The sequence below is a fragment of the Anabrus simplex genome, chromosome 10 (genome assembly GCF_040414725.1).
Source record: "Anabrus simplex isolate iqAnaSimp1 chromosome 10, ASM4041472v1, whole genome shotgun sequence".
NCBI classification, from domain to species: Eukaryota; Metazoa; Arthropoda; class Insecta; order Orthoptera; family Tettigoniidae; genus Anabrus; species Anabrus simplex.
The window spans coordinates 70,467,757-70,491,087 of record NC_090274.1 but is presented as its reverse complement, the minus strand read 5'-3'; the positions used below and the strand labels follow the sequence as shown (position 1 = coordinate 70,491,087).

The 23,331-nt window shown below is 37.7% G+C and overlaps 1 protein-coding gene across 3 annotated transcripts in view; it reads left to right on the top strand.

The window, feature by feature from the left end:
• Window positions 1-23,331, top strand: part of Pfk (ATP-dependent 6-phosphofructokinase) — a 194,668-nt gene that overhangs the window by 61,956 nt on the left and 109,381 nt on the right. For all 3 annotated transcript variants that reach the window (XM_067154686.2, XM_068229476.1, XM_068229477.1), the window contains exons 7-9: window positions 231-419; window positions 13,920-14,110; window positions 23,121-23,208. In XM_067154686.2, coding sequence (XP_067010787.2) covers window positions 231-419; window positions 13,920-14,110; window positions 23,121-23,208 — 468 coding nt within the window. The remainder of the gene's footprint in view (window positions 1-230; window positions 420-13,919; window positions 14,111-23,120; window positions 23,209-23,331) is intronic.

Genomic DNA, 23,331 nt, shown 5'->3' with positions numbered 1-23,331 from the left:
TGACCATTTTATATTATTTTTCTGTTACATTATCATCTTAGTCTGTGGGGAAATTTTATTTATCGTTCACTTCATATTATGGGCTGATAGTCTTTATGTTTGGGCTTTAAAACAACCACCATCACAATCATGATAATATTCTGAAAAATGCACTGTAGAAGGATGTGTTCTGACCCTTGCTGTGTGCGTTATTGGTAGACCAGTCGTAGCTGTCAATGCTGTGTCCACAGGAGCGATCTGCTGGTCAGAGGCTGAACATCATTATCGTAGCTGAGGGTGCCATCGATCGTGACGGTCATCCAATAACATCCGAGAAGGTGAAACAGGTTGTTGTTGATAACCTGAAGCAGGATACACGTATCACCGTCCTGGGTCATGTCCAGCGTGGTGGAAGCCCATCTGCATTTGACAGGATTTTGGTGAGTAGTTCTCACGTCTCTTCCCATTACTGTATTGAATAGGTTTGCTGTATTAAAATGGACAATATCCAGGGCATGTAAAAATTCTTCTAAGAAAACCAGTCTATATATATGAGTTTTGTCTGTACATTGCTCATAATTTAAAAAGAATGATATTTGTGTATCAGTTGTGTTCACAGCAACAAGGAAATGCACTTTTTAATTTTCCATCATCTCGGTCTGTCTGTCTGTCTGTATGCACTGCATTGCGAGAAAGTGGCTGCAGAGAATTGAATGAAAATTGGTATGTAAAGTTGAGGAATGAAGCTCTACAATTTAGGCTATAAATAATTGTATTCACGCTGAATGAAATGGTAGTTTAGGGGATGGCCTAAAATTTAATTCTCAAATTTCTATATTATTAGTGGTCCTATCGATAAATAGTCTAGCTTAAGCATGCAACGGGAATGGTCGTGCCGTGTTGAGTGTGCCGGTGGAGTGGAGTAAGAGAGGGGAGTGGACGGGTCAAGTGGAGTGTGACGAGGAAGACAATCGGTAAAGAGCAATATCAGGTAGTTATCAGAAGATGGCAGGGAAGAATGAAGAGGGGAACAACCAAAAGAAAGGAAGGTGATGGGATTGAAGGGCGAGATGCTGTTGGTGGCAGCGGTGGTCATGATGCTGCTGGTTATTGGGGGCGTGGAAGTAAATCCAGGCCCGCAGAGCAGTGGCTACATGAGCTGGGAGGACATAGAAGTAATACGGAAGGTGGTAAAGGAAGTAGTGGAGGAGCTCTGCCAGTTTGATCAGTTAAAAAAGATGATACAGGAGCAAGTTAAGGAGCATGAAAAGACGAGGCAGTGGATTCAGGAAAACACAAAAGAAACTAAGGCTAAAATGGAAAGCAGTGAGATAGAAATTATGTCACTAAGGGAGAAAATAAAGAATATGGAAGAGGAGGTGTGGAATCTGAAGAAAGAAATAGAAGCCAACAGTCAAGAATGTAGGAAGAAATCCATATTTATTTACGGCGTGGAGGAGGAAAAAGGCTGAAGCTAAAGTGGACATTATTTATAAAGTGGTAGATATCATTCAAAAGAAAATGAAAGTCAATTTCAGTGAGGTCGATATAGATGATGCTGAGAGAGTACGCAAGGAGAGAGGGCGCAGACCTGTAAAAGTGGTGCTGCTATCCACATTGATGGTGGACATAGTGAAAAGAAACGTTGGCAATCTGCAGAGTGAAAAAATTTGGATTAAGAGGGATATGGGAAGAGAGGGAATTAAGAACTTCAGAACTTTAAAGAAACATCTAGTGAGGGTAAGGCTGCAAGGGTTGAGGGCATGTGTTAGGGACCAGGACCTGATGATGACCAATGGGAAACGGACCTGATGTTGGACAGTGTCGAAACTTCAGGCATTGGAAGAGTGTCTTAAGCAGGAAGAAATGAGTAGGACTGAAGAGGACGTGTATAATAGAAAAATGGTGGAACACTGAGTAACAGGGATCTAGAAGACTTGTATATAGATGTGGCGGTAGAAGGAATCAGGAAAGGGCTGGAGGAGGGGAAAACGCAAGAAAAGACAAGTGGTCACAAGCATAGTGAAAAAGAACTGAGGCTGGAGGCCAGTGCGGGAAAAGAAATGAGGGTACAGGAAGTGCCAGTGGAGGGAAAAATACAAGAAATGGCAAGTGGACATATGCATAGTGAAAATAATGGTTTGAGGGAGGAAGCAGAAGTAAAAGGAGCTGTGATTAAAGGGAGAAGCATGAGTTTAAAGGAACTATGGGGTAAGAAAGGTAAAAGTGATTTTATTTATTTATTTCGTATGGCATGAGGATTGGTTATTAACTATATTTATACATTTGGGCTCATCAATATCTGCATTGCTGCTAAAGCTGAATGTCCAGTTTTGTTAGCCAACTCACAGCTTCATCACTGGCCTCGTGGATATCCTTTATTGTCCCACTGAATCTTCGGAGTGGGCACTCTGTGACGATATGTTGAACGGTCTGAGGCACATCCGAGCAGTCGCAATAAGGATCGCTGGTAATCTTCCACTTGTGTTTCCAGAAGTTGCATCTGCCATGTTGAGTTCTGATCCGATTAAGTGATGACCAGATTTTTCTGGGTAAGTTGAAACCAGGAGGTTGCATAACTGGATCCGAAATTAGACCTAATCTGTCAGGGTTTGAAGCTGCCCACCCATAGCGCCAGGCAGTGTTAGTATGAAATTCATCTTGGACTAGCCTCTTTCCTAGTAACCAAGAAGGTTTCCTAGATTTCAGCCTGAGATCTTCAGTTAGGCAGTCTTGATGTATTGGTAGAAGAGGATTGTCACAGCATTTAACCCATTCTTTCTTCAGTGCCATTTGTCTTCGGAGATGAGGAGGTGGAATATTTGAAAGAACTGGTAACCACTCCAAAGGTGTGGATTGGATGGTTCCTGATATAGCCCTCATTGTATCGTTTAACTGAGTGTCTATCTTCTTTGTATGGGCACTGTTGAGCCATACTGGGCAGCAGTATTCGGCTACTGGGTATACTAACGCAAGTGCTGTAGTTCGGAGGGTGGATGCAGATGGGCCCCAGCTTGTTCCTGTGAGTTTGTGCAGGATGTTATTGCGGGTTTTGATCTTGGCAGATGTTTTGCGTACATGTTCGCTGTAAGTCAAAGATCGATCCAAGGTAACGCCTAGATATTTTGGATGAGGATTGAACTTCAGTATATGACCTCTGAATTGAACCTGAGGGGCATAATTAGCTTGTCTGTTGCTCAAATGAAAGCAGCTGACCTCTGTTTTTGTTATGTTTGGTTTCAGTCGCCAGGTTTTAAAATAATTATCAATTCTGCAGAGATCTTTAGTGAGTATGGTTTCTGCTCCAGCAAAATCACTAGACTGGGCTGCCAAACAGATGTCGTCAGCGTATATAAACTTCCTAGCATTAGTTGAAGGTAGATCTGCTGTATATACGTTGAAAAGTAATGGGGCCAATACCGATCCCTGTGGTAATCCGTCACTCAGTTTGTAAGTTTTACTTATGTTGCCATGTAGGTGTACTTCAAACATTCTATTAGCCAACATATTATTCAGCAGGGTGGCAAGCGTCTTACAAGGGATTAACTTCTGGAATTTGAGGATCATTCCTTTTCGCCAGACTGTGTCATATGCTGATGACAGATCTACGAACACTGCTACGGTCTTCTTTCGATCTTGAAATCCCCTCTCAATATGGGTGGTTAGGGCTAACACCTGGTCGGTACTGCTGCGGCTTGGTCTGAAGCCAGCTTGTTCAAGTGGTATGTGCTCTAGGATTTTGGTTGAGATTCTATTGTATATTACTCTCTCCAGTAGTTTGTAGCAGACACTTAAAAGGGCTATGGGTCTGTAATCTTCTGCATTGTCTCCACTTTTCCCTGGTTTAAGGAGTGCTACTATTTTTGTTCTTTTGAGTATTGATGGTAGTTGTCCAACATGTAGGATATTGCTGTAAAATTTGACTGATCACAAGGTAAAAGTGATGAAAGCATAGTAACGAGAAGTAAAAAGTCAAGTAGTATTAGTAAGTAAGCTAGGTAATGGTGTTAATGTATAATTAGATTGGAAGGTATAGTGTGATTAAAGTTAAGAATATTTGAATGGTAAGTTAAAGTGAAGAGGGATGAAGTTATGTGGAATGTGATTTAGTTAATAAGAGAGTGGTCATAATGAAAGGTGGGTCGGTTTGTAAATATTCAGAGTGGAGGATGTTAAGAAGTTGTTAAATTTGATAGATGGTAGAGTGTGTGTCTTAAGTTTAAATGAGATTGGAGTGATGGGAAAGGAAAGTATGGCGATGAGTGATTATGTTCAAGAGGTATATATACTTGAACGAGAATCTGAATTATTGAACTGTAAGTGGGCGTAAATTTGAAATGAATAGTGAGAATGGAGAATGGAGTGGTGGTTGTTAAATGTGATTATGCAGAGAGTGAGTAGAGTTAAGGTGATTTGAATTATAAGCAAATGTAGGGGAAAGGAAAGTATGAAGGTAATTTTGAGTGATAGTTGCTATAAGTGATTATGTTCAAGAGATGGGTAATGAGATTAAGTATGGTTAATTATGCTTGAACGAGAAGAGTTTGTTTTAGAGTTGAAGTGAGATAATGATTACTGGTAAAAAGGAAGTAGTTCATGTAGAAAATGCAACGTGAAGAGAATGTGGCACACTAACGCGGCAGGTGTTGTAATGTTAAGACTGGGTCAGCAAACCTGAGTAGGTCAAGAGAGGACGGTTTAAGGTGTGGAATGTGCAAGGTTCGCGAGTCCAGCCAGGAGAGATATGAAGGTCTTTAACCTTCATGTGCTGTTCTGACAATGATTTATTTTACCTTATTTTATATTATTTTTATCCAGTTGCCGTATTGCCATAGCTATCAGATCTCCAGATGGGAGTCGACTGTGGGCCATTTGATTCTAATTATATTGTTTTGTTGTGTGTTTGCTTATTTGTTATTTGTCTAGTAAGTGGAGATGGAAGAGCTTGTTTAGGTATAGATATTCCACAGGGTCTAACAATAGAAGAAAACTCTGTACAGACTCTTTGAAATAAATAAATAAATAAATAAACAAACAAACAAACAAAGTTATATAGAATTAAATTTCTGATCATTTATGTCTTGTACATTTTCACAGTACTGACTGTAAATACAGAGATATTCATGAATTTTGGTTTTTGTTGCCAAGTCCATATCAACGCCAAGCCACGATAAAATTGGTGAACAGAATGTAATGAAAAATCAGTATGTGGAGTAGGGGAATAAGTAACTACAGTCTAGGCTATACATAATTTTATTCACCTTGGATGAAATGGTAGTTTAGGGGAAGGTGCCTAAAATTTAATTTATATTAACCCATGTCGTTGATCCTACCGAAAAGTATTATATAATCAAATGCTGTAGAGTATACAATTTCTGATCATTTATGTCTTATAAAGTTTTACCATACAGACTATGATAACAGAATTCAAGAATTTAGACTTTTGTTGCTCAGTCCATATCAGCTCCGAGCATTACTGACATGGAAATATTGTTTAGTCGTGTTAACTGGCGATGGTTTTCATCATGTTTGTCTAATTAAAAACCGCATGGTCATTGGTCCATATCGACAAGAAAAATTGTATTTAAAGATAAAAATTTCATTGTTCCGTATTGAAATTATTGATGTTAAAAATTAAATAACTGGAAAGGAGGTTCAACCTATTCAATACTCAAAAGAAAGAAACGTAGCAATCACATTTCTATTTGAATGGGACCGGTTTCGACCTTAGTCTAGGTCATCATCAGCCATAAAAAACATGTAAAATGTTTAAGAATGTTGTAGGTCAGTTTTTCACTCTGTTAGGCACAAAGACACGACATCCACCTTGACCAGTACTTCAACCCTAATTTCAATTTAAACGACATTTCTGAAAAACCCAATATCCTTTTTGACTTCCTAATTCTTCTTCTCAAAAATTCCAAATTCCAAAACCCCAATTCTATTTTCCATGTCTTACATAGTTCCCACCCACATTTTCTACCTCCGATAACCCACCCTCCTAACCCACCTTAAACTACCCCTCCTTCATTTCCCTATCTTATCTTTCCTCGTTACCATCTAACCTCAATTTCTTTTATTCTTTCTCTTATTTCACTATCACTCTTCCTCGTTTAATTTATTCTCCTCTTTCAAAAATCTTTGTCTTGCGCCAACTTCGACTACTTCAATCATAACCTAAAATTTTTTTTTTTTTTTTTTTTTTTTTTTTTTTTTTAAATAGCGCACTGTGCATATAAGTTTTCATTTGTTTTCCGATATTGCGCTTTTTACTACATTTTTTTCTTCTCTCTACAATTGTTTTTTCAAGTCAACTGTTTACCAAGATCTTAGCTGGAGTACGGGTGCTCATTCGGTTATACTAATTGGCATCGTATATTTTTATATACGTACTTGGCTTCCCGCAGCCGTGACAGGTTCTGGACCTTCGAAACGTTCCCCACTCTACTTTGGTGTTTGGCCGCAGCGCGTGACCTTGAGTGTGTCGCGTAGTCACCGGGAGCTGGCGGCTTTCTTCTACAGATCTGTTCGTCTGCGAATTCAAGCCTTTTTGATCTTCGCAAGTTGATTGTTAATTTTGTGACTTTGTGCAGAACATAATGTGATGTCGTGTCTTTGTGCCTAACAGAGTGAAAAACTGACCTACAACATTCTTAAACATTTTACATGTTTTTTATGGCTGATGATGACCTAGACTAAGGTCGAAACCGGTCCCATTCAAATAGAAATGTGATTGCTACGTTTCTTTCTTTTGAGTATTGAATAGGTTGAACCTCCTTTCCAGTTATTTAATTTTTAAGAAAAATTGTGAAAATGATTTTAAAAAATGCGAAAAGATCGTAAAGGAACGATCACTTGTAGACTTAAGACGAGAGGGATTCATGAAAGGAGGAATTACTCCTTTTACATTGGATGCCTTAATATCACAGTCAAAAGAAAACTATATGTGAAGGCCTAAAGTATCGGAACCCGATACTTGTCTTTCTTTTATAGCGGAAGGAAGAGATCAAATCAATATCAGGAATAATACAGAACTATATGAAACTGCAAACTGCCACAGAGAGGAAGGAAGTGAGTTCGTCTTCACAAGGCGCTGACAAGGAGAGGCCTGTCTACTTATGTGCAGAGAATGTGAGGGGTGGACGAAAAATATGATCATGCACATGCTAAGTAATTATCCCATCAACGATGGGTACTTCAGCTACTGTGAAATATGTGTAAATGGAACTGATGAGTAACCTATATCTTACACATAATTTAAATAACTTTTTTCCCTCAGCCTTAAAACATGACTAATGTATTATTATAATTCATAATATAATTAATAATCATGTCGACAATTGGGCTGCAGTGAGAATTGACTGTAGAATGAGTTCTTAAGGTACGGTACTTGCAGGGGTTAGACAAGGCTGTAATCTTTCACCTTTATTGTTCGTAATTGACATGGATCACCTGCTGAAAGGTATTAAGCGGCAGGGAGGGATTCAATTAGGTGAAAATGTAGTAAGCAGTCTGGCCTATGCTGACTATTTGGTCTTAATGACAGATTGTGCTGAAAGCCTGCAGTCTAATATCTTGGAACTTGAAAATAGGTGCAATGAGTATGGTATGAAAATTAGCCTTTCGAACACTAAATTGATGTCAGTAGGTAGGAAATTCAAGAGAATTGAATGTCAGATTGAAAATACAAAGCTGGAACAGGAGATAATTTCAAGTATTTACGATGTGGGTTCTTCCGGGATGGTAGTATAGTTAGTGAGATTGATTAAAGTTGCAATTAAACTAACGTACTGAGCTCGCAGTTATGATCAACAGTGTTTTGTAAGAAGGAAGTCAGCTCCAGGATGAAACTATCTTTACATCTGTCTGTATTCAGACCAACTTTGTTTTACAGGAGTGAAAGCTGGGTGAACTCTGGATATCTTATTCATAAGCTAGAACAGACATGAAAGTAGCGAGAATGATTGCCGCTACAAACAGTTGGGAACAATGGCAGGAGGGTACTCGGAATGAGGAGATAAAGGCTGTAAGGAATGAACTCGATGGATGAAGGTGTATGCATAAACTGGCTTTGATGGTGGGATCATGTGAGGCGAATGGAGGGGAGAGGTTACCTAGGAGAATAATGGACTCTGTTATGGAGGGTAAGAGGGGTAGATGGTGGGGGTTGATGGTGGGATCATGTGAGGCGAATGGAGGGGATAGGTTACCTTGGAGAATAATGGACTCTGTTATGGAGGGTAAGAGGGGTAGAGGGAGACCAAGATGGCGATGGTTAGACTCAGTTTCCAACGATTTAAAGATGAGGTATAAAACTAAATGAGGCCACAGAACTAGTTACAAACAGAGGATTGTGGCAGTGATTACTAAATTCACAGAGGCTTGCAGACTGAATGCTGAGATGCATAACATTTTATAATGAAGATGTATGTATGTAATTAATAATAAAAATAATATAAAATTCACCTTCAGAATGTTGGCTGGCATGGTAGGAGAGGTGGTGGTATATTAGTATAATATTAATCACTAGATTGTGTGCTAAAAGTCTGGATTCAATTCCAAACATTTCTGCAGTGTTCATATGAAGTGAGGGCATATTACACTGTTCATAGTGATTTATCCATCAGATTGGGATGGGTTTTTTACAATTTGCTTTATGTCGCACCAACACAGATATGTCTTATGGCGACAATGGGATAGGAAAGGGCTAGAAGTGGGAAGGAAGCGGCCGTGGCCTTAACTAATGTACAGCCCTAGCATTTGACTGGTGTGGAAATGGGAAACCACGGAAAACCATTTTCAGGGCTGCCGACAGTGGGGCTCGAACCCACTATCTCCCGAATACTGGATACTGGCCGCACTTAAGTTTTGTATTGGAGTTACTTACCAATGAAGCCATAGGTTACAATAACAAATTGCAGAAAAAGTTACCTCAAGGTTATGAAGTTTGGGGTACAGCAAATGAGAGTTTGGGTACTGAGACCCCTAAAGTTCAGTAAAAGGCACAATCATCTCAACTGCTTGATGTGAATGAAGTCTCTTCACTTCCCAGTCAGTCAGACTTTTTAGGTACTTAATGCCACAGTTGTTGAAATCTTTCATATCATATGACAATGTCTTCAAAGTACCCATTTAAATAGTAGACAATATGAAAAGGAGAATACAAGCAATGGTAATGAAATTTCAAAGCTGTCAAGTAGGTTTAACAAGTGTAGCACCTGTGAGAGTACACATAATAATAATAATAATAATAATAATAATAATAATAATAATATCAAACACTATTGCACTGTCATCCGGCCAGAGGCTCTATATGCAGCGGAATGTCTCACCATGAACAAAAAAGGTATGATGGAGAAATTGGAGGCCAAGGAAAGAAAGATTTTGAGGAAAATCTTAGGTCCAGTCAAAGACAATGGCGAGTTTAGGAGACGGCACAACCAGGAGTTGTACTCGCATGTGGAGAAAATAACCGACGTGATGCGGAAAAGGATTACTTTTTATGGACACATGGCCCGAATGAAGTCAACATGGTTAACCAACCGCATTTTCATTTTCCTCCAAGAGAAAAAGGCAAAGGGGGCATGGTTCAATGAGGTACAGAAAGATCTGCAGGAGATTGGGATCTAATTTGAAAATATCCAGGAGCTCGTCCCACTTAAGAAAAAACTCCAAGAACACCAGAGTTTCCAACCAAAGCCAAAGATGAAAACTGGAAAGGCATGGACGGAAGAGCGAAAGGAGCAACAAACACCGTATACGAATGAAGGAATACTGGACCAACATTAAAGCTCAAGGGAAACAGTTGAAATGACGTGGTCCTTAGTTGGCCGAAACAAAACAAGAATAATAACAATAATGATAACAACAATGACGATGACGACAGAAACTGAAACCAAGTTAACGCCATGTTCAGGATGCGAAAACTTTATCTTACAGGTCTACCAAACGGTAACTATGGAAGGATGAGGAAACGTGGAAGGAACCCTTATGGGGCCATGGGAACGTATGGCATTGTGGGGAAAGTGAAGCATGCAGCAAACACCCTTGAAATAAATATATTAAGAAAAACACAAGTAAAATAAAGGAACAGAGCAAGATCAAATTAATGAGTCAAATAAACAAATTACATAATACTGTAGGTAGAAAATAAGACAATAGAAATGCTAATAAACATGAGGTACATCTTAATAGCCTTTAAACAAAAAAACTAAAATGTTAACAGGATTCAAAAACTAAAATTGGTGAATGGTGGAAGTCTAGGGGGAAACCTCCGTTACGCAAAATTAAAAGTTACATTTATTTACATAGTTTACACCCACATTAGAGCACTTAAATCAAACCCATTTATGTTAACAAAGAATTAACTGATGATTTAGCTTGAATCATCATCTTCCTTTCCCAAAACATCTTCATTCTGGCTGACCTGGCTGCCCTTTCTTCATCAGATATGACATATTGTTTGTGTTGTACAGTTTTTAATGACAATCTTATTCGTTTGTTCTTGAGAATCCTTTTTTCTTCTCTATTTTCAATTTGCTTCATTGTAATATTCAGCTCTTCTAAATCATTCTGAACTTCTTTAAACCAATTATTTTTTGTTTTACTTTTCCAAAAGTAATTAAATAGTTGTTTTATTATCCTATTATCATTTAATGTAGAAAGATGACAGAAAAAGGCAATTCTTCTTTTTTCATCATATCTATTATAGATTCACTTTCCCTATAAACCACTGCATTAGGCAATAATCTCCATTATCCATCCACCTGATGTTTTTTATTAATGATTGTTCTGAGTATCCTTCTGTCAACCTTTTGCAGTGTATCAGTTGTTGCTTTGGTGTTCAATTTAAATAGTGTTTCACAAGCATAAAAGGTACATTACTATGGAAGTTACGTAAATGAAACAGAAGAAAGAATTTAAATGAAATCAAATATAAGATGATATCACTTACCTAGGGAGGCCGGTAACCACAGAAGGCTGGAGTCCCGAGATGGGACGGACTGCTAAGGAGATCAGTATTCAAAAGATGCAGACAGTTGCCTCACTCTCACGAGAAGCCCTGAACCGGTAATCGTGCGATCACAGGAGACCTATTGCATTACTCCAGACACCCACATTCACCAATTAAAACAGTCCTTATTATGACCAATTAAGATTCACCAGATTTCCGCTGGGGAAGTTCAAGAACTTTTCACTATGCAATACTATTTCATCATCAAGAAAATGACATGTGCCAGTACATGCTGCCTCACAATTTGCTTTTAATTTTAAAAACACAATTACACAATATTACAAAATACCTGCAAATCAACATTCAACTTTCAAATCTTCATATATTGAAACTTCATCATCATTACCAGCTCATAATGTTTCTTTCTCTTCACATTTCCAAATTTAGATAAATTGAGTAGTTCACATGTCCAAACTTAAATAAGATCATTTTACAAAAAGCAATGATGATAATTTCCAGCTTGCCGTCCCATCACAGGTGACAACAAGAATGGACAAAGGAAGAAATGAGAGAGTTCGGGAAATAGTAAATGAGGTACCCCTACAGGAAAAGATAGGAAAATCAAGGCTGCAGTGGTATAGACATGTTAAGAGAATGGGAGAAGAGAGGTTATACAATAATAAAGTTTTATGAGATTAGTCACTTGCAATTCCCAAGAAAGATGTTTGAAATGGAGTTGAAGGGAAGGAGACTAGAGGAAGACCGAGGGACAGATGGCTGAAAGGTGTAAAGAAGAGCATCGAAGCAAAAGGAGGAAACTGGACGACAGTGACAGAAGAGAAGTAGTGGATGGAGAGGCTTATGGTCCAAGCCTGTGGTTGGAAACTGCTCCAGATGATGATGATGATGATGATGATGATGATGATGATGATGATGATGATGATGATGATGAAACCAGATGTTATGCAGAGTAAGGACAGGTGAAAGAAAAAGCTTTTGCTTGCTTTGAATCCCCATTCTGAGATTGTAAGAAGTGTAAATACTTGTATTTATTCTTTCTTGTATTCAAAAATGCAGACTTCACCATTGTTACCACATGATTCGAATCAGACATCACAGCTGTTTCAATATCACAGTCAAAAGCCTTTCTGTAGTCCAAGAAGCACATCGACATTGAAAATTAGAATTCTCGGACCTTCTTGAAGAGTTGTTTTATCTTCAGGATCTGCTCTCTTGCACAAATCCAGCTTGTTCTTGCAGGATATATTGCTGTATGAATGGCTTTAGGTATTGACTGATGATATGGAGAACAACTTGTGAAATGAGCGCTATTGTTATGAATAACATCCCGACTGTTTTATTATTCCTAATTTATTTCAGGATGACCCAGTAAATGCACGCACACACACATATGCACACACATGCACACATATTCTAATCAGCTATGAACGCCACACTTAGTAATTGCTGTCTATTTACAAGTCTCTCTTCCTTACGGCTCAGCAGGCGGTCCAGCCTGTTGCTATACCTGTGGACGGCTAATCCTTATTTTCACATCCCCATGTCCAGTCACCTCATACAGCAGCTGTGCGTAGACCGCTGGATTTGAACACAGTGCTATGGGCTACTTAACACACGATGGCTATTGCTCAATTCGACTCGCAGAGACTATAATCTTAAAATAATCAAATTTATTTAAAATTGTTCCACCTGTTCAATACAATACAAAAATAAATTTGCAGACTCATGGCGATCCTCAGGCCATAGAAATACACAAGTACGCAGTACTCTCAGGTAGTACAGTCTTCCGTTCCGCACATCTTCAGTCCAGCCACTCACTGGACTCTCCGACACCACAACAGCTCCTGGTTCAGACCTCGGTGGGACATTTGTGACAGGACAGCCAATACCTCTGTCGTCTTCAGCCCAGCTACCAAACCCCAACACACTGAATCTCATACTAACCCCATGTCCAGCGCCAAGACTGGCTCCACCACAGAGCCCAGCATTGACCCAGAGTCCAGCGCCAACACTGGCTCCACCACGGAGCTCAACACTGACCCCCACCACGGAGCCCAACACTGACCCCATGTCCAGCGCCAACACTGGCTCCAACATGGAGCCCAGAACTGACGCAGTGTGTGCGGCTAGCCTTATTTTTTATAGCTCGCGTGATGGGAACCAGAATTTTTGCAACGTGGGTACAGGCAGAACATTCCCGTTGAATCTCCAAGAAACTCGCAGGTAAGCTAGCCGACAAGAACAATACACAGAAAGGCCTGCCTCATCCCACAAGCCGACTGGGAGATCCCTGGTCATCTGAGTCACTAGCCCCTTTCTGGAAGTACCAAAGGGGCTACCACGGGGCTAGCACGTAACACTATAGTCCGATAATTCTTGTAGTACATTGAGGTCCATTATTGATACTTTTAATAGATTTGAGAAAACATTTTCTGTACTTAATGAATGTCTGTTATCTCCAGTGTCATTCCTGGATTGGTTTCTGCTGGCCTCATTCGTAGCTTGCTAACCCAAACCTCTCCGTAGGGGAGCTAGGGGAAGGTGGAGGGGACTGCTTTTGTTGAACAGAGAGAGAGAGAGAGAGAGAGAGAGAGAGGGGGGGGGGGGAATATGTGTTTATAGCTTATTTGTCTTTGTGCAGTATAAAATGAATGTATAAAAATTATTTTCGATGGATCTGAATGTGTAGAAATGAATTAATAAGTGACTTTGTTTAATGTAGATTGAAATATGCTGTTCTGTTTCTAATGTGCTGTTTTACAAGTACGTTATATTGTTCTGCATGTTGTTGTTCATGCTTCGACAGACTGAAAAACTTACAGGTTATATTATTTGATAGTAAATAATAATAATAATGAAGTCATCTAGTACAGTACATCATTTACGGAGGTGAGGAATATTTGTTCATGGACTTGATCCAGAAGGAAGAAGCTAACATTTTGATGCAATTCTTTTCTTCTTGCAGGGTTGTCGTATGGGAGCCGAGGCTGTGATGGCACTGATGGAGGCCACACCTGAGACAGAAGCTTGTGTAGTATCTCTGGATGGTAACCAAGCTATCAGACTCCCTCTGATGGACTGCGTGAAGAGAACACAGGAGGTGGCTAAGGCAATGGCGAACAAAGAGTGGGAGCTCGCTGTTGAACTCCGTGGCAGGTAAGAGAGATGTTTATCTGAACTGAAGTTGGCACAGCTGTGTTGGGCATAGGAAGATAAACTTCTAATTAAACATAAATTAAAAATTAAATTCAAATAGTAGCAACTGAAATTGATAGATCTCAAGTCTTATCCACTGATTCTGGAATCCAGTTCTGATACTACGCCTTACCTTACCTTTTAAAGATGGGCAAACTGGCGTCCAAGCAAATAAAAACAACAGAAATATCTAAAAATAACATTAAATAAATATGCAGTGTCAAATGGATACAGTTAACTGTTATGCCACTAGTGGCTTGATATTAAAGTGTACCAAGTATTTACAGTACAGTTAACTCATTTGCACCTGTCTGCTGGGTATTTAAATGTATCTGCAGTATTTAAAGGTAATTAGTTATAGCAACATTATCATGCTATGTAAGGCTTTTGTTATATTTGAATTAAAGTAAGTGGATGTAACCTCTAATATTTGTGAGAGTATGATTTTTCTGCTTTTATACTTTTGCGGTAAGGTTTGAGTATGTGATTGCTTTTGTGTAGCAACACCTATGATTGATGTATGTAACTAAATCCTCTATGATACCTGTTGCTGAATATGCTACTTCTCTTTGATACACTTCCACAGCATACAGGCTGAAAGTCATGACCATGTATTGATGTGCCATATAGTTTAGAACTGAATGTAAGAATAAATACATACATACAAATCCCACATTGTTCCATCTTTTCAACAAGATTTAATTTGTCAGCATATTTATGCCTATTACCATAGAAAAGAACACCCTACTCTTAGAAAAATAGTTAAAAATCTGGTGTTTAGGTACAGGAAGGTTAACGGGCGAAGAGTGCTGATGGAGAGAAGTAATATTATCTTGACGTGGTAGTGAAGATTTTTTAGAGAGATTGTTAACAAGAATTTTGAATTCTATTGAATAGTTGGACAAAACATGGATTAATGCTTACCATTCCTGCGGAAAAGGCTGGACAGATGGTTCTATAGAAGGAACTATGGCAGTACCTGTTGGAATGGGGGAGAATCATAGTGATTCATGCTGGTACTTCACAAGGTTAGGTTCCAAATTGCCTGTACGTGTTCCAATTTCTTCTTTTTCCTTTTAGTTAGAATTAAAACAGGATTGTTACCAAGTTGTACTTCTTAAAACAACAAATATCCCAAACACTTTGAAGACCTGTAAAATGAACTGAGTGACATTTAAAGCTGAGAAGTATGCAGTACAGAGTTCTCATGTTGGATTCATGGTTAGAAAAGGTTAAATTGTTTCCTTTCTTTGGGGTACAACAGCTGAGTGATATTTTCACTTGCTTCTCACCAAAGTAGCTATGGGTCAGATTCCCAAATCCATGTGAGATTTTTGAAATGAGAAGTCACATTCTTGTGGGTTTTGGGGCATAAGTCATGGCAACTTTTTTTTTGTTCATCATAGTCTATCAGCTTCATTTCCGTATTGATTGGTACTCTGATATAAAGAAAGTCTAAAATCTCCACCTTATCAATACATTAGTTTATTTACTCTAAATTAGTAAATTGGTCAATACCGGTTTCAATCCCTTGGGGATCATCTTCAGTTGACACACAAAAAAGAATTTATAAAAACATCACATATGAAAGGTTACATTTGGTGACTATTTCAATTAAATCAAGTGTTGAAAGTTATGTCATTAAAGTACTAGTGGGTGCATCTTAGTTTTTTAAACGTGCTATTGTATGAGGTGTATTGGCTCACTGTGTCTAAGCTTTTTGTACATATAATGGGTTCTGCACTTATTCACATCTGGTATTGATAATGTAACATTCAATATGATTGATTCATATGATTAAAACATTAACAAATATCTTACTAAAATGGTAAAATATATACATCATTTGTTTAAAAAGTACTTGTTGTTTGAGTCTTTTTGATCATACTACACTTGTATTGCAAAACGTGGAATAAGATTTTTCACTCATACACATTAGTGATAATGAGTCCATTATAGAGTCTTAAAAGTATTTTGTTGTAGAGGTATATCACAGCTTATTAGTTATTGTGATGTCAATAAGACGTAATTTCACTTTGTATTAATGTTTGGGGTATTCCACTTTTAAAAAAATGTCCATTGGAGTAAACATAGGAAAAGCTTAATTAAAGAGTTAAATAAATTTATCCTTCATTACTAAAAATACTAGTATGTGATACCTTATTAAAATGGATCCTTCATTTCTAAAGTATTGATATGTGATACCTCATGTATTCATTTTATCATGTATAAAAAGTGGGGTTTACATTTCTTAACAGTAGTACTGTAGGTTGTTACTATCTATAATACATATGTAATATTACGATCTGACATAGCAGCCAACTGAAAATGTTTAAAGTATAATCTAATGGAATGGGACCAATTCCTTCTTTTTACTGTTTGTTTTTCACTTTCAACTGGTGGAGTGCATGACATATGCGTGTTGTGTTAGATCTATATTATTGTTGAATTTGTTGCAATTTGTAAACTGCTGCTTTTGGTGAAGTATCTTAGTCTATGGATGTCATTAGGAAATTGTTAGTGTGTCGTTGCTGGTTGAATGGTGACTGTTGCAAAATGAAGCTCGTTCGAGGTGCCGTGCGTCTTGATGGAATTTAAATTTTTGGGTTTGTGTATTGGTCTAGACCAATACACAAACCCAAACTTCAACTTAAATGAAAATACTGACAAAAATAATGTTCTTTTCAACACAGTCATTCCCCTCCTAAAAGATTATTATTTAAAAAGAATCAACAAACAACAACCTACACATACAAATGAACCGCTCAAAGATCTCCTCTCCTCCAACCCCGCTTCCGTCACAAACGCTCCACCCATCCCTCCAAACCTCCCCTCCGCCGCCACTAACTACAGTCCCAGTATAACACGCAACAGATCTCGACAGGCAGCCACGTAAAGCATACAGTCTCAACATTCAACGTAAGTAACACAACATATAACTCACCTTCTACACCTTTATTATACACCAACTTACACACCTGCTATTTCTGCTTGCAGATAATTAATCTACAACACACAGAAGCCTTCATGCCATTACCATAAAAAGTGCAAATTTAAATTCCATCAAGACGCACGGCACCTCGAACGAGCTTCATTTTGCAACAGTCACCGTTCAACCAGCAACGACACACTAACAATTTCCTAATGACATCCATAGACTAAGATACTTCACCAAAAGCAGCAGTTTACAAATTGCAACAAATTCAACAATAATATAGATCTAACACAACACGCATATGTCATGCACTCCACCAGTTGAAAGTGAAAAACAAACAGTAAAAAGAAGGAATTGGTCCCATTCCATTAGATTATACTTTAAGCATTTTCAGTTGGCTGCTATGTCAGATCGTAATATTACATATGTATTATAGATGGTAACAACGTACAGTACTACTGTTAAGAAATGTAAACCCCACTTTTTATACATGATAAAATGAACACATGAGGTATCACATATCAATACTTTAGAAATGAAGGATCCATTTTAATAAGGTATCACATACTAGTATTTTTAGTAATGAAGGATAAATTTATTTAATTAACTCTTTAATTAAGCTTTTCCTATGTTACTCCAATGGACTTTTTTAAAAAGTGGAATACCCCAAACATTAATACAAAGTGAAATTACGTCTTATTGACATCACAATAACTAATAAGCTGTGATATACCACTACAACAAAATACTTTTAAGATTCTATAATGGACTCATTATCACTAATGTGTATGAGTGAAAAATCTTATTCCACGTTTTGCAATACAAGTGTAGTATGATCAAAAAGACTCAAACAACAAGTACTTTTTAAACAAATGATGTATATATTTTACCATTTTAGTAAGATATTTGTTAATGTTTTAATCGTATGAATCAATCATATTGAATGTTATATTATCAATACCAGATGTGAATAAGTGCAGAACCCATTATATGTACAAAAAGCTTAGACACAGTGAGCCAATATACCTCATACAATAGCACGTTTAAAAAACTAAGATGCACCCACTAGTACTTTAATGACATAACTTTCAACACTTGATTTAATTGAAATAGTCACCAAATGTAACCTTTCATATGTGATGTTTTTATAAATTCTTTTTTCTGTGTCAGCTGAAGATGATCCCCGAGGGATTGAAATCGGTATTGACCAATTTACTAATTTAGAGTAAATAAACTAATGTATTGATAAGGTGGAGATTTTAGACTTTCTTTATATCAACTATTTTGTTGTTGACAAAAGTGGGACCTACCAGACAGATGGATATATACAGATAGAAGTGAGGAGCATAAGGTGCTGTGGAATGTATAAATAATGCCAAATAGGTTTACCAGGAGTAGCATCTATAAAGCAAGGAAACTGTCTGTAATGAAATCCTTGTGCTACACAATTATTCTCAGAGATTACAGTAACCTTTACGGCAAGCCTTCAAAGTGATCTCCTAGAGTGTCCACAACACATTGCCGATGATGTGAGAGATTACATGTAATAAATATCATGTTTGGTCCGTATTGAATGTTTATATATAAAGTTAAAACAAATCAAGTTTATTATATGGTCAACCTTTTCAGTTCATAAGAATGTAATGTAATGCAAGGTTTATACATTACAATCTTAAGCATTCTTATGAATGTAATGTATTGAAAAGGTTGACCATATAATAAACTTGATGTGGGAGATGTCGGATACCAGTTGCCTCACCAAGTGTGAATTTTACAGTCTCATGTTTCGCAGCTACCAACAAAATCAAAGCTGGTGATGTTCAATCGATACTTCATACTAATCTTAACCTATGGTATTGAAACCTGCACCCTAAGAAAGACTCCTCAAGGTTGCAGGCATCTGAGATGAAGTTTCTGAGATCCACAAACTGGACAAGTTAAGGAATGATGTGGTTAGGAAGAAAGCTGGGATTGAGACGACATTGTTAGATCAGGTCCGCATGTCCAGATTGAGGTGGTTCTGGCATGTAATGAGGATGGAGCCAACAAGGACAGCTCATGTTAACTTGGAGAGACATGTGGCAGGAAGACCAAGAACCCACTGGATGGATGGACATCGTAAAGATGGACATTCGTCGCCATAAGACCTATCTGTGTTGGTGCGACATAAAGCCACTAGCCAAAAAAAAAAAAAAAAAAGAAGATGGACATTGCATGTCGGTGAAGGACACTGGAGGATGTCATATTAACAGAATGTATCTTAATAAGACCGAATGAAAGAGGCTTGCCTGCGAGTATGGTGGGTGTTTCAATACTTCTCATCTCCAGATCTGAAATGCGTCCATGCAGCCTCTGCTGCATGTGGTCTGGCGTTGTCATGGAGAAGGATGGCATTGTTGAGAGATCTGGGCATTTGTCCCTAATGGACGTAACTCTCTCTGCAGGAAGGTTCTGTAGTACGCGGATGTCACTGTTGTGCTATGTGGAATGAAGTGATATGCAATCACGCCTCTGACAATGTAAGCCACAATGGCCATCAGCTTCATGGGGGGAAGGCTTTTGCTGGAATTTCTGTCTTCGTGGTATTCCTCACGTCGTCATTATGCATACTGATGAATGAGAGCTTGACTCACTACTGCAGTTCAGTCGCCCTGGGCATGGTACCTGTCCATTGCTACGGTCATTATGAGTAAAGAATCATACATACAACTGAAGCCTTCTTTACCGAGAATTCATTCAAAATTATTAAAAAAGGACCCAACTAGTATTATCCAGAGCAACTTAAAGCAACTTCTGAAACTAACTTCTTTAATCCTCAATGAAAAGAGAGTCTTAAAAACTAATTAATATGAACCTTGTATCCCTATGGCGAGGGCACTACCGAAAGTGTATAAAGAGAATATACCTATAAGTCCTATCATCAGTTTAAAAAATAGCACTACATACAAGACGTCTAGATTTATACACAATTAAAAAAAGAAAAACATTATGGATTTGAGAGTAATAAGTCTATTAAGAATTCCAAAGAATTTTGTGATTGGACCAAAGATTTAAACATGCAATTGGACCAGAAGATGTATTCATTTGATGTCATAAACATATTCCCGAATATCCCGGTTTCAAAAAACCATAACACCACTAAAGAATAATCTACTCAAATATAGTAATTCAAGTAGGCAAGAGGTAGAGGATTTCATTAACTTGAAGTTCGTCACCGCTAACAATTATTTCACCTTTAATGGTAAGATTTGTAAACAGATTTGTAAACGGGGATCATGGCGGAAATTTATATGGATTTTCTCAAATACTAAAATCAACAATGTCAAAAGGATAATATTTTTATTGAGATACATGGATGATATGTTTACAATAAAATTGATCATAGCATTACTAATAGGAAGGAGGTATTGGAAGAATTAAATAATATGGATTCACAGATTAAATTTTCTTTTGAAAGGAGAATAATAAGGCATTGAATTTTCTTGTTACTATAGTCATTAATGACTCTAATAAACTTAGATATAAAATATATCGAAAACCCACTCAGACAGTGAGCATAATCACACAAGATTCCGTGCACCTGGAAGCACGTAAGTGGGCCTCCTTTTATAGTACGATTCATAGGGCTTATAGTATACCTATGTCAGGCTTGGATCGAAATAATTAATTGGATACTATTTATTTAAGAGCAAAAAGAAACTGGTTCAACAGGCAGTTTGTTGACAAAATTATTAGCAAAGCCAAGAAGAAATTGTTTTTGACATTAACTAAGGATACTAAAAAGAAAGAAGACAGTTATGCCCTTTTAACCTTCAGTCATAGCAAAATCTGTGAAATTATGAATGTTTTTAAGAAACTTAATATGAGAGTTTCTCTCAAGACAACAAACAATAATGCTCATCTTTTTTATAATCAGCACACTATCAACAAGGTCAATCATAAATTTCAGAAATCGGGAGATTATAAATTAAAGAGCCCGCAGTGTCCCGCAAGTTACATTGAACACACAGGGCGCAATTATTCCATCAGATATAAGGAACATGTTAATGCATCTAAATATGGCAGAATATTTTTGAAAATATTTTTATAAATATTGATCAAAAATATAACCAGGCACATAATTTGAATGAAATATCGGAGGAAATTAATATACTTATCGAAGAGATATTCATTAAATGCTTTATTAGGAGGTGCCAATTCAAAGCATTACAACCCCACACCTCTCCTCCCACTTCAAACTCTCCACAACCTCCCCTCCAAGTCAGTTCTCAAGGACCTTCTAGTACTGCGCTCAGTTAGCTTCAACATTCAATGTGAATCGGACGACACAGGATGGGCAAGGAGGTGGGTGACCAGATGGACACACAATTTACAATTCATGTTACACTTGTTCATTCGTTCCTTTATATTTCCTTTCCACTTTTTAGGCCCGTATTGTCAACAACGTCAGCTATGATCAACTTGTGTTATTCAACAAAAGTCCGCCATTCTGTAACTCATCGCATGAAGCTAATTTTAATCTTGCACTGTCTGTGTTCACATGTCAGTAACATGTGCAATATGTTTACAATGTTGGGATATCTACATGATTAATTCATTTTATAAAGCCACTCATCTTTTGTTACCAAGTATGATTGTCTTCCAAAGGAAAAGTTCAAATCACATGAATTCTTTGATGCTGAATAATCCACTTCTGGACCCACAATCTTGGCACACAGTGTCTTGGGTAGCCACTGATCCTTCAGGGTTGATACTTCTACTATTCATACAACCTTGCCTTACCCCCATAGCATTTGAAATAAATTGCTCTTTTTTTAATTTCCTTTATCAACCTTTGATGTCTCTCAATAGAGTCCCTGAGTGAACAGATTTTTGTGGGAGACTTTGACCCTACCGAAGACTGTTGTGATTATCGTAGTTCTCCGAATCCAAGATGACATTATTTTCTCAGAATTTCATGTGAAAAATCAAGGCTTGTCTTGCATTCCGACCTAACAGTAATGAAAACTACTGGCAGCTACCACGATAACCACACTGCTTTCCTTCACCCCCCCTACACACGCGAACAAAACTCGTTGACTCTCAGCGTCCACCTCTTTATTAAACCTATACATCGCTGGCTGCGGCAGGCAGTTGTACAGTGCCTCCTTGTTACATCACTGGTTATCGGAAAATAGGGAAGAGAGAATGACATTCAACTAGCCTCTACAAAAATGTTTATCAAATTTGCAGAATGACATCAAAACATTACTCATAATGTACTTCCGAGCCCTGTTTAAATTGGAATAACAAGGATGTGACCCTTCAAATTCTTAGAAAGGATACGACTGCTCAGTAGTAGAGTTATTATAACACGTCTGCTATACCTGACACTTGGTAAAAGAAACAGATTTATAGACAACAAGAATGTTTTTGTGATGGATCGTTGTACTGTAGAGACTCGTGGAACAGATGTTGCCGGCAAATTTTCAACGGGTTCTCGTTGAAATTATGATGCCAATTTTGAAGTTAATGATTATTAAACATGCGGAAATAAAGAATAATGGTGCAGCTGCAAGAAAATACGGCATAACTAAAGCCAATGATCGGCGTTGGTGTGAAGACAAAGATAGTCTAAAAATGCATACTGTACAAGAAAAGCATTTAGTAGCCCGCAACAAGGACTCTTTAAAGAAGTCAAACATGAAATTATGAGGTATGTGCACAAAACCGCAAGGTCAGAATGGCCATAACACGAGATGTGATAAAAAATGCGGGTTTGTGAAGAGGAATTCCCTGAACTTTCAAAGGCGGTATCAGATACCTCTAATGAAAATGATTAAGGAAGTAGGTAGGATGTACATGATACTTGTGTGTGTTTATTTTTTCTCAAATTAAATTTGAAATTTGATATAAATAAAATTATGATTTCACAAAACATATTTTAAGCCTGATTTAATCTTCATGAAGGAAAAAGTGGGGGTTGTCTTGGATTTGGAAAAATACGATATATTCCTATCTCAAAGTAGTACTAACAAGGTTTCTTGTATCTTGTAGGAGTTTTACTCGGAACTTGGTGACGTACAAATTGCTGACAAGACTGAAGCCCCCCAAGTCAGCTTTTGACGATAAAGGTGATGGAGTGGTGAGTATCATATCTTTAATCAGTAGTGGAGGCTAACATATTCTTATAGGACTAATTGGGGATCAGTTTCTCTCAAATTTTAGAATAGTGATGATGTTCAGATGACATAAGAATTCTTTAATC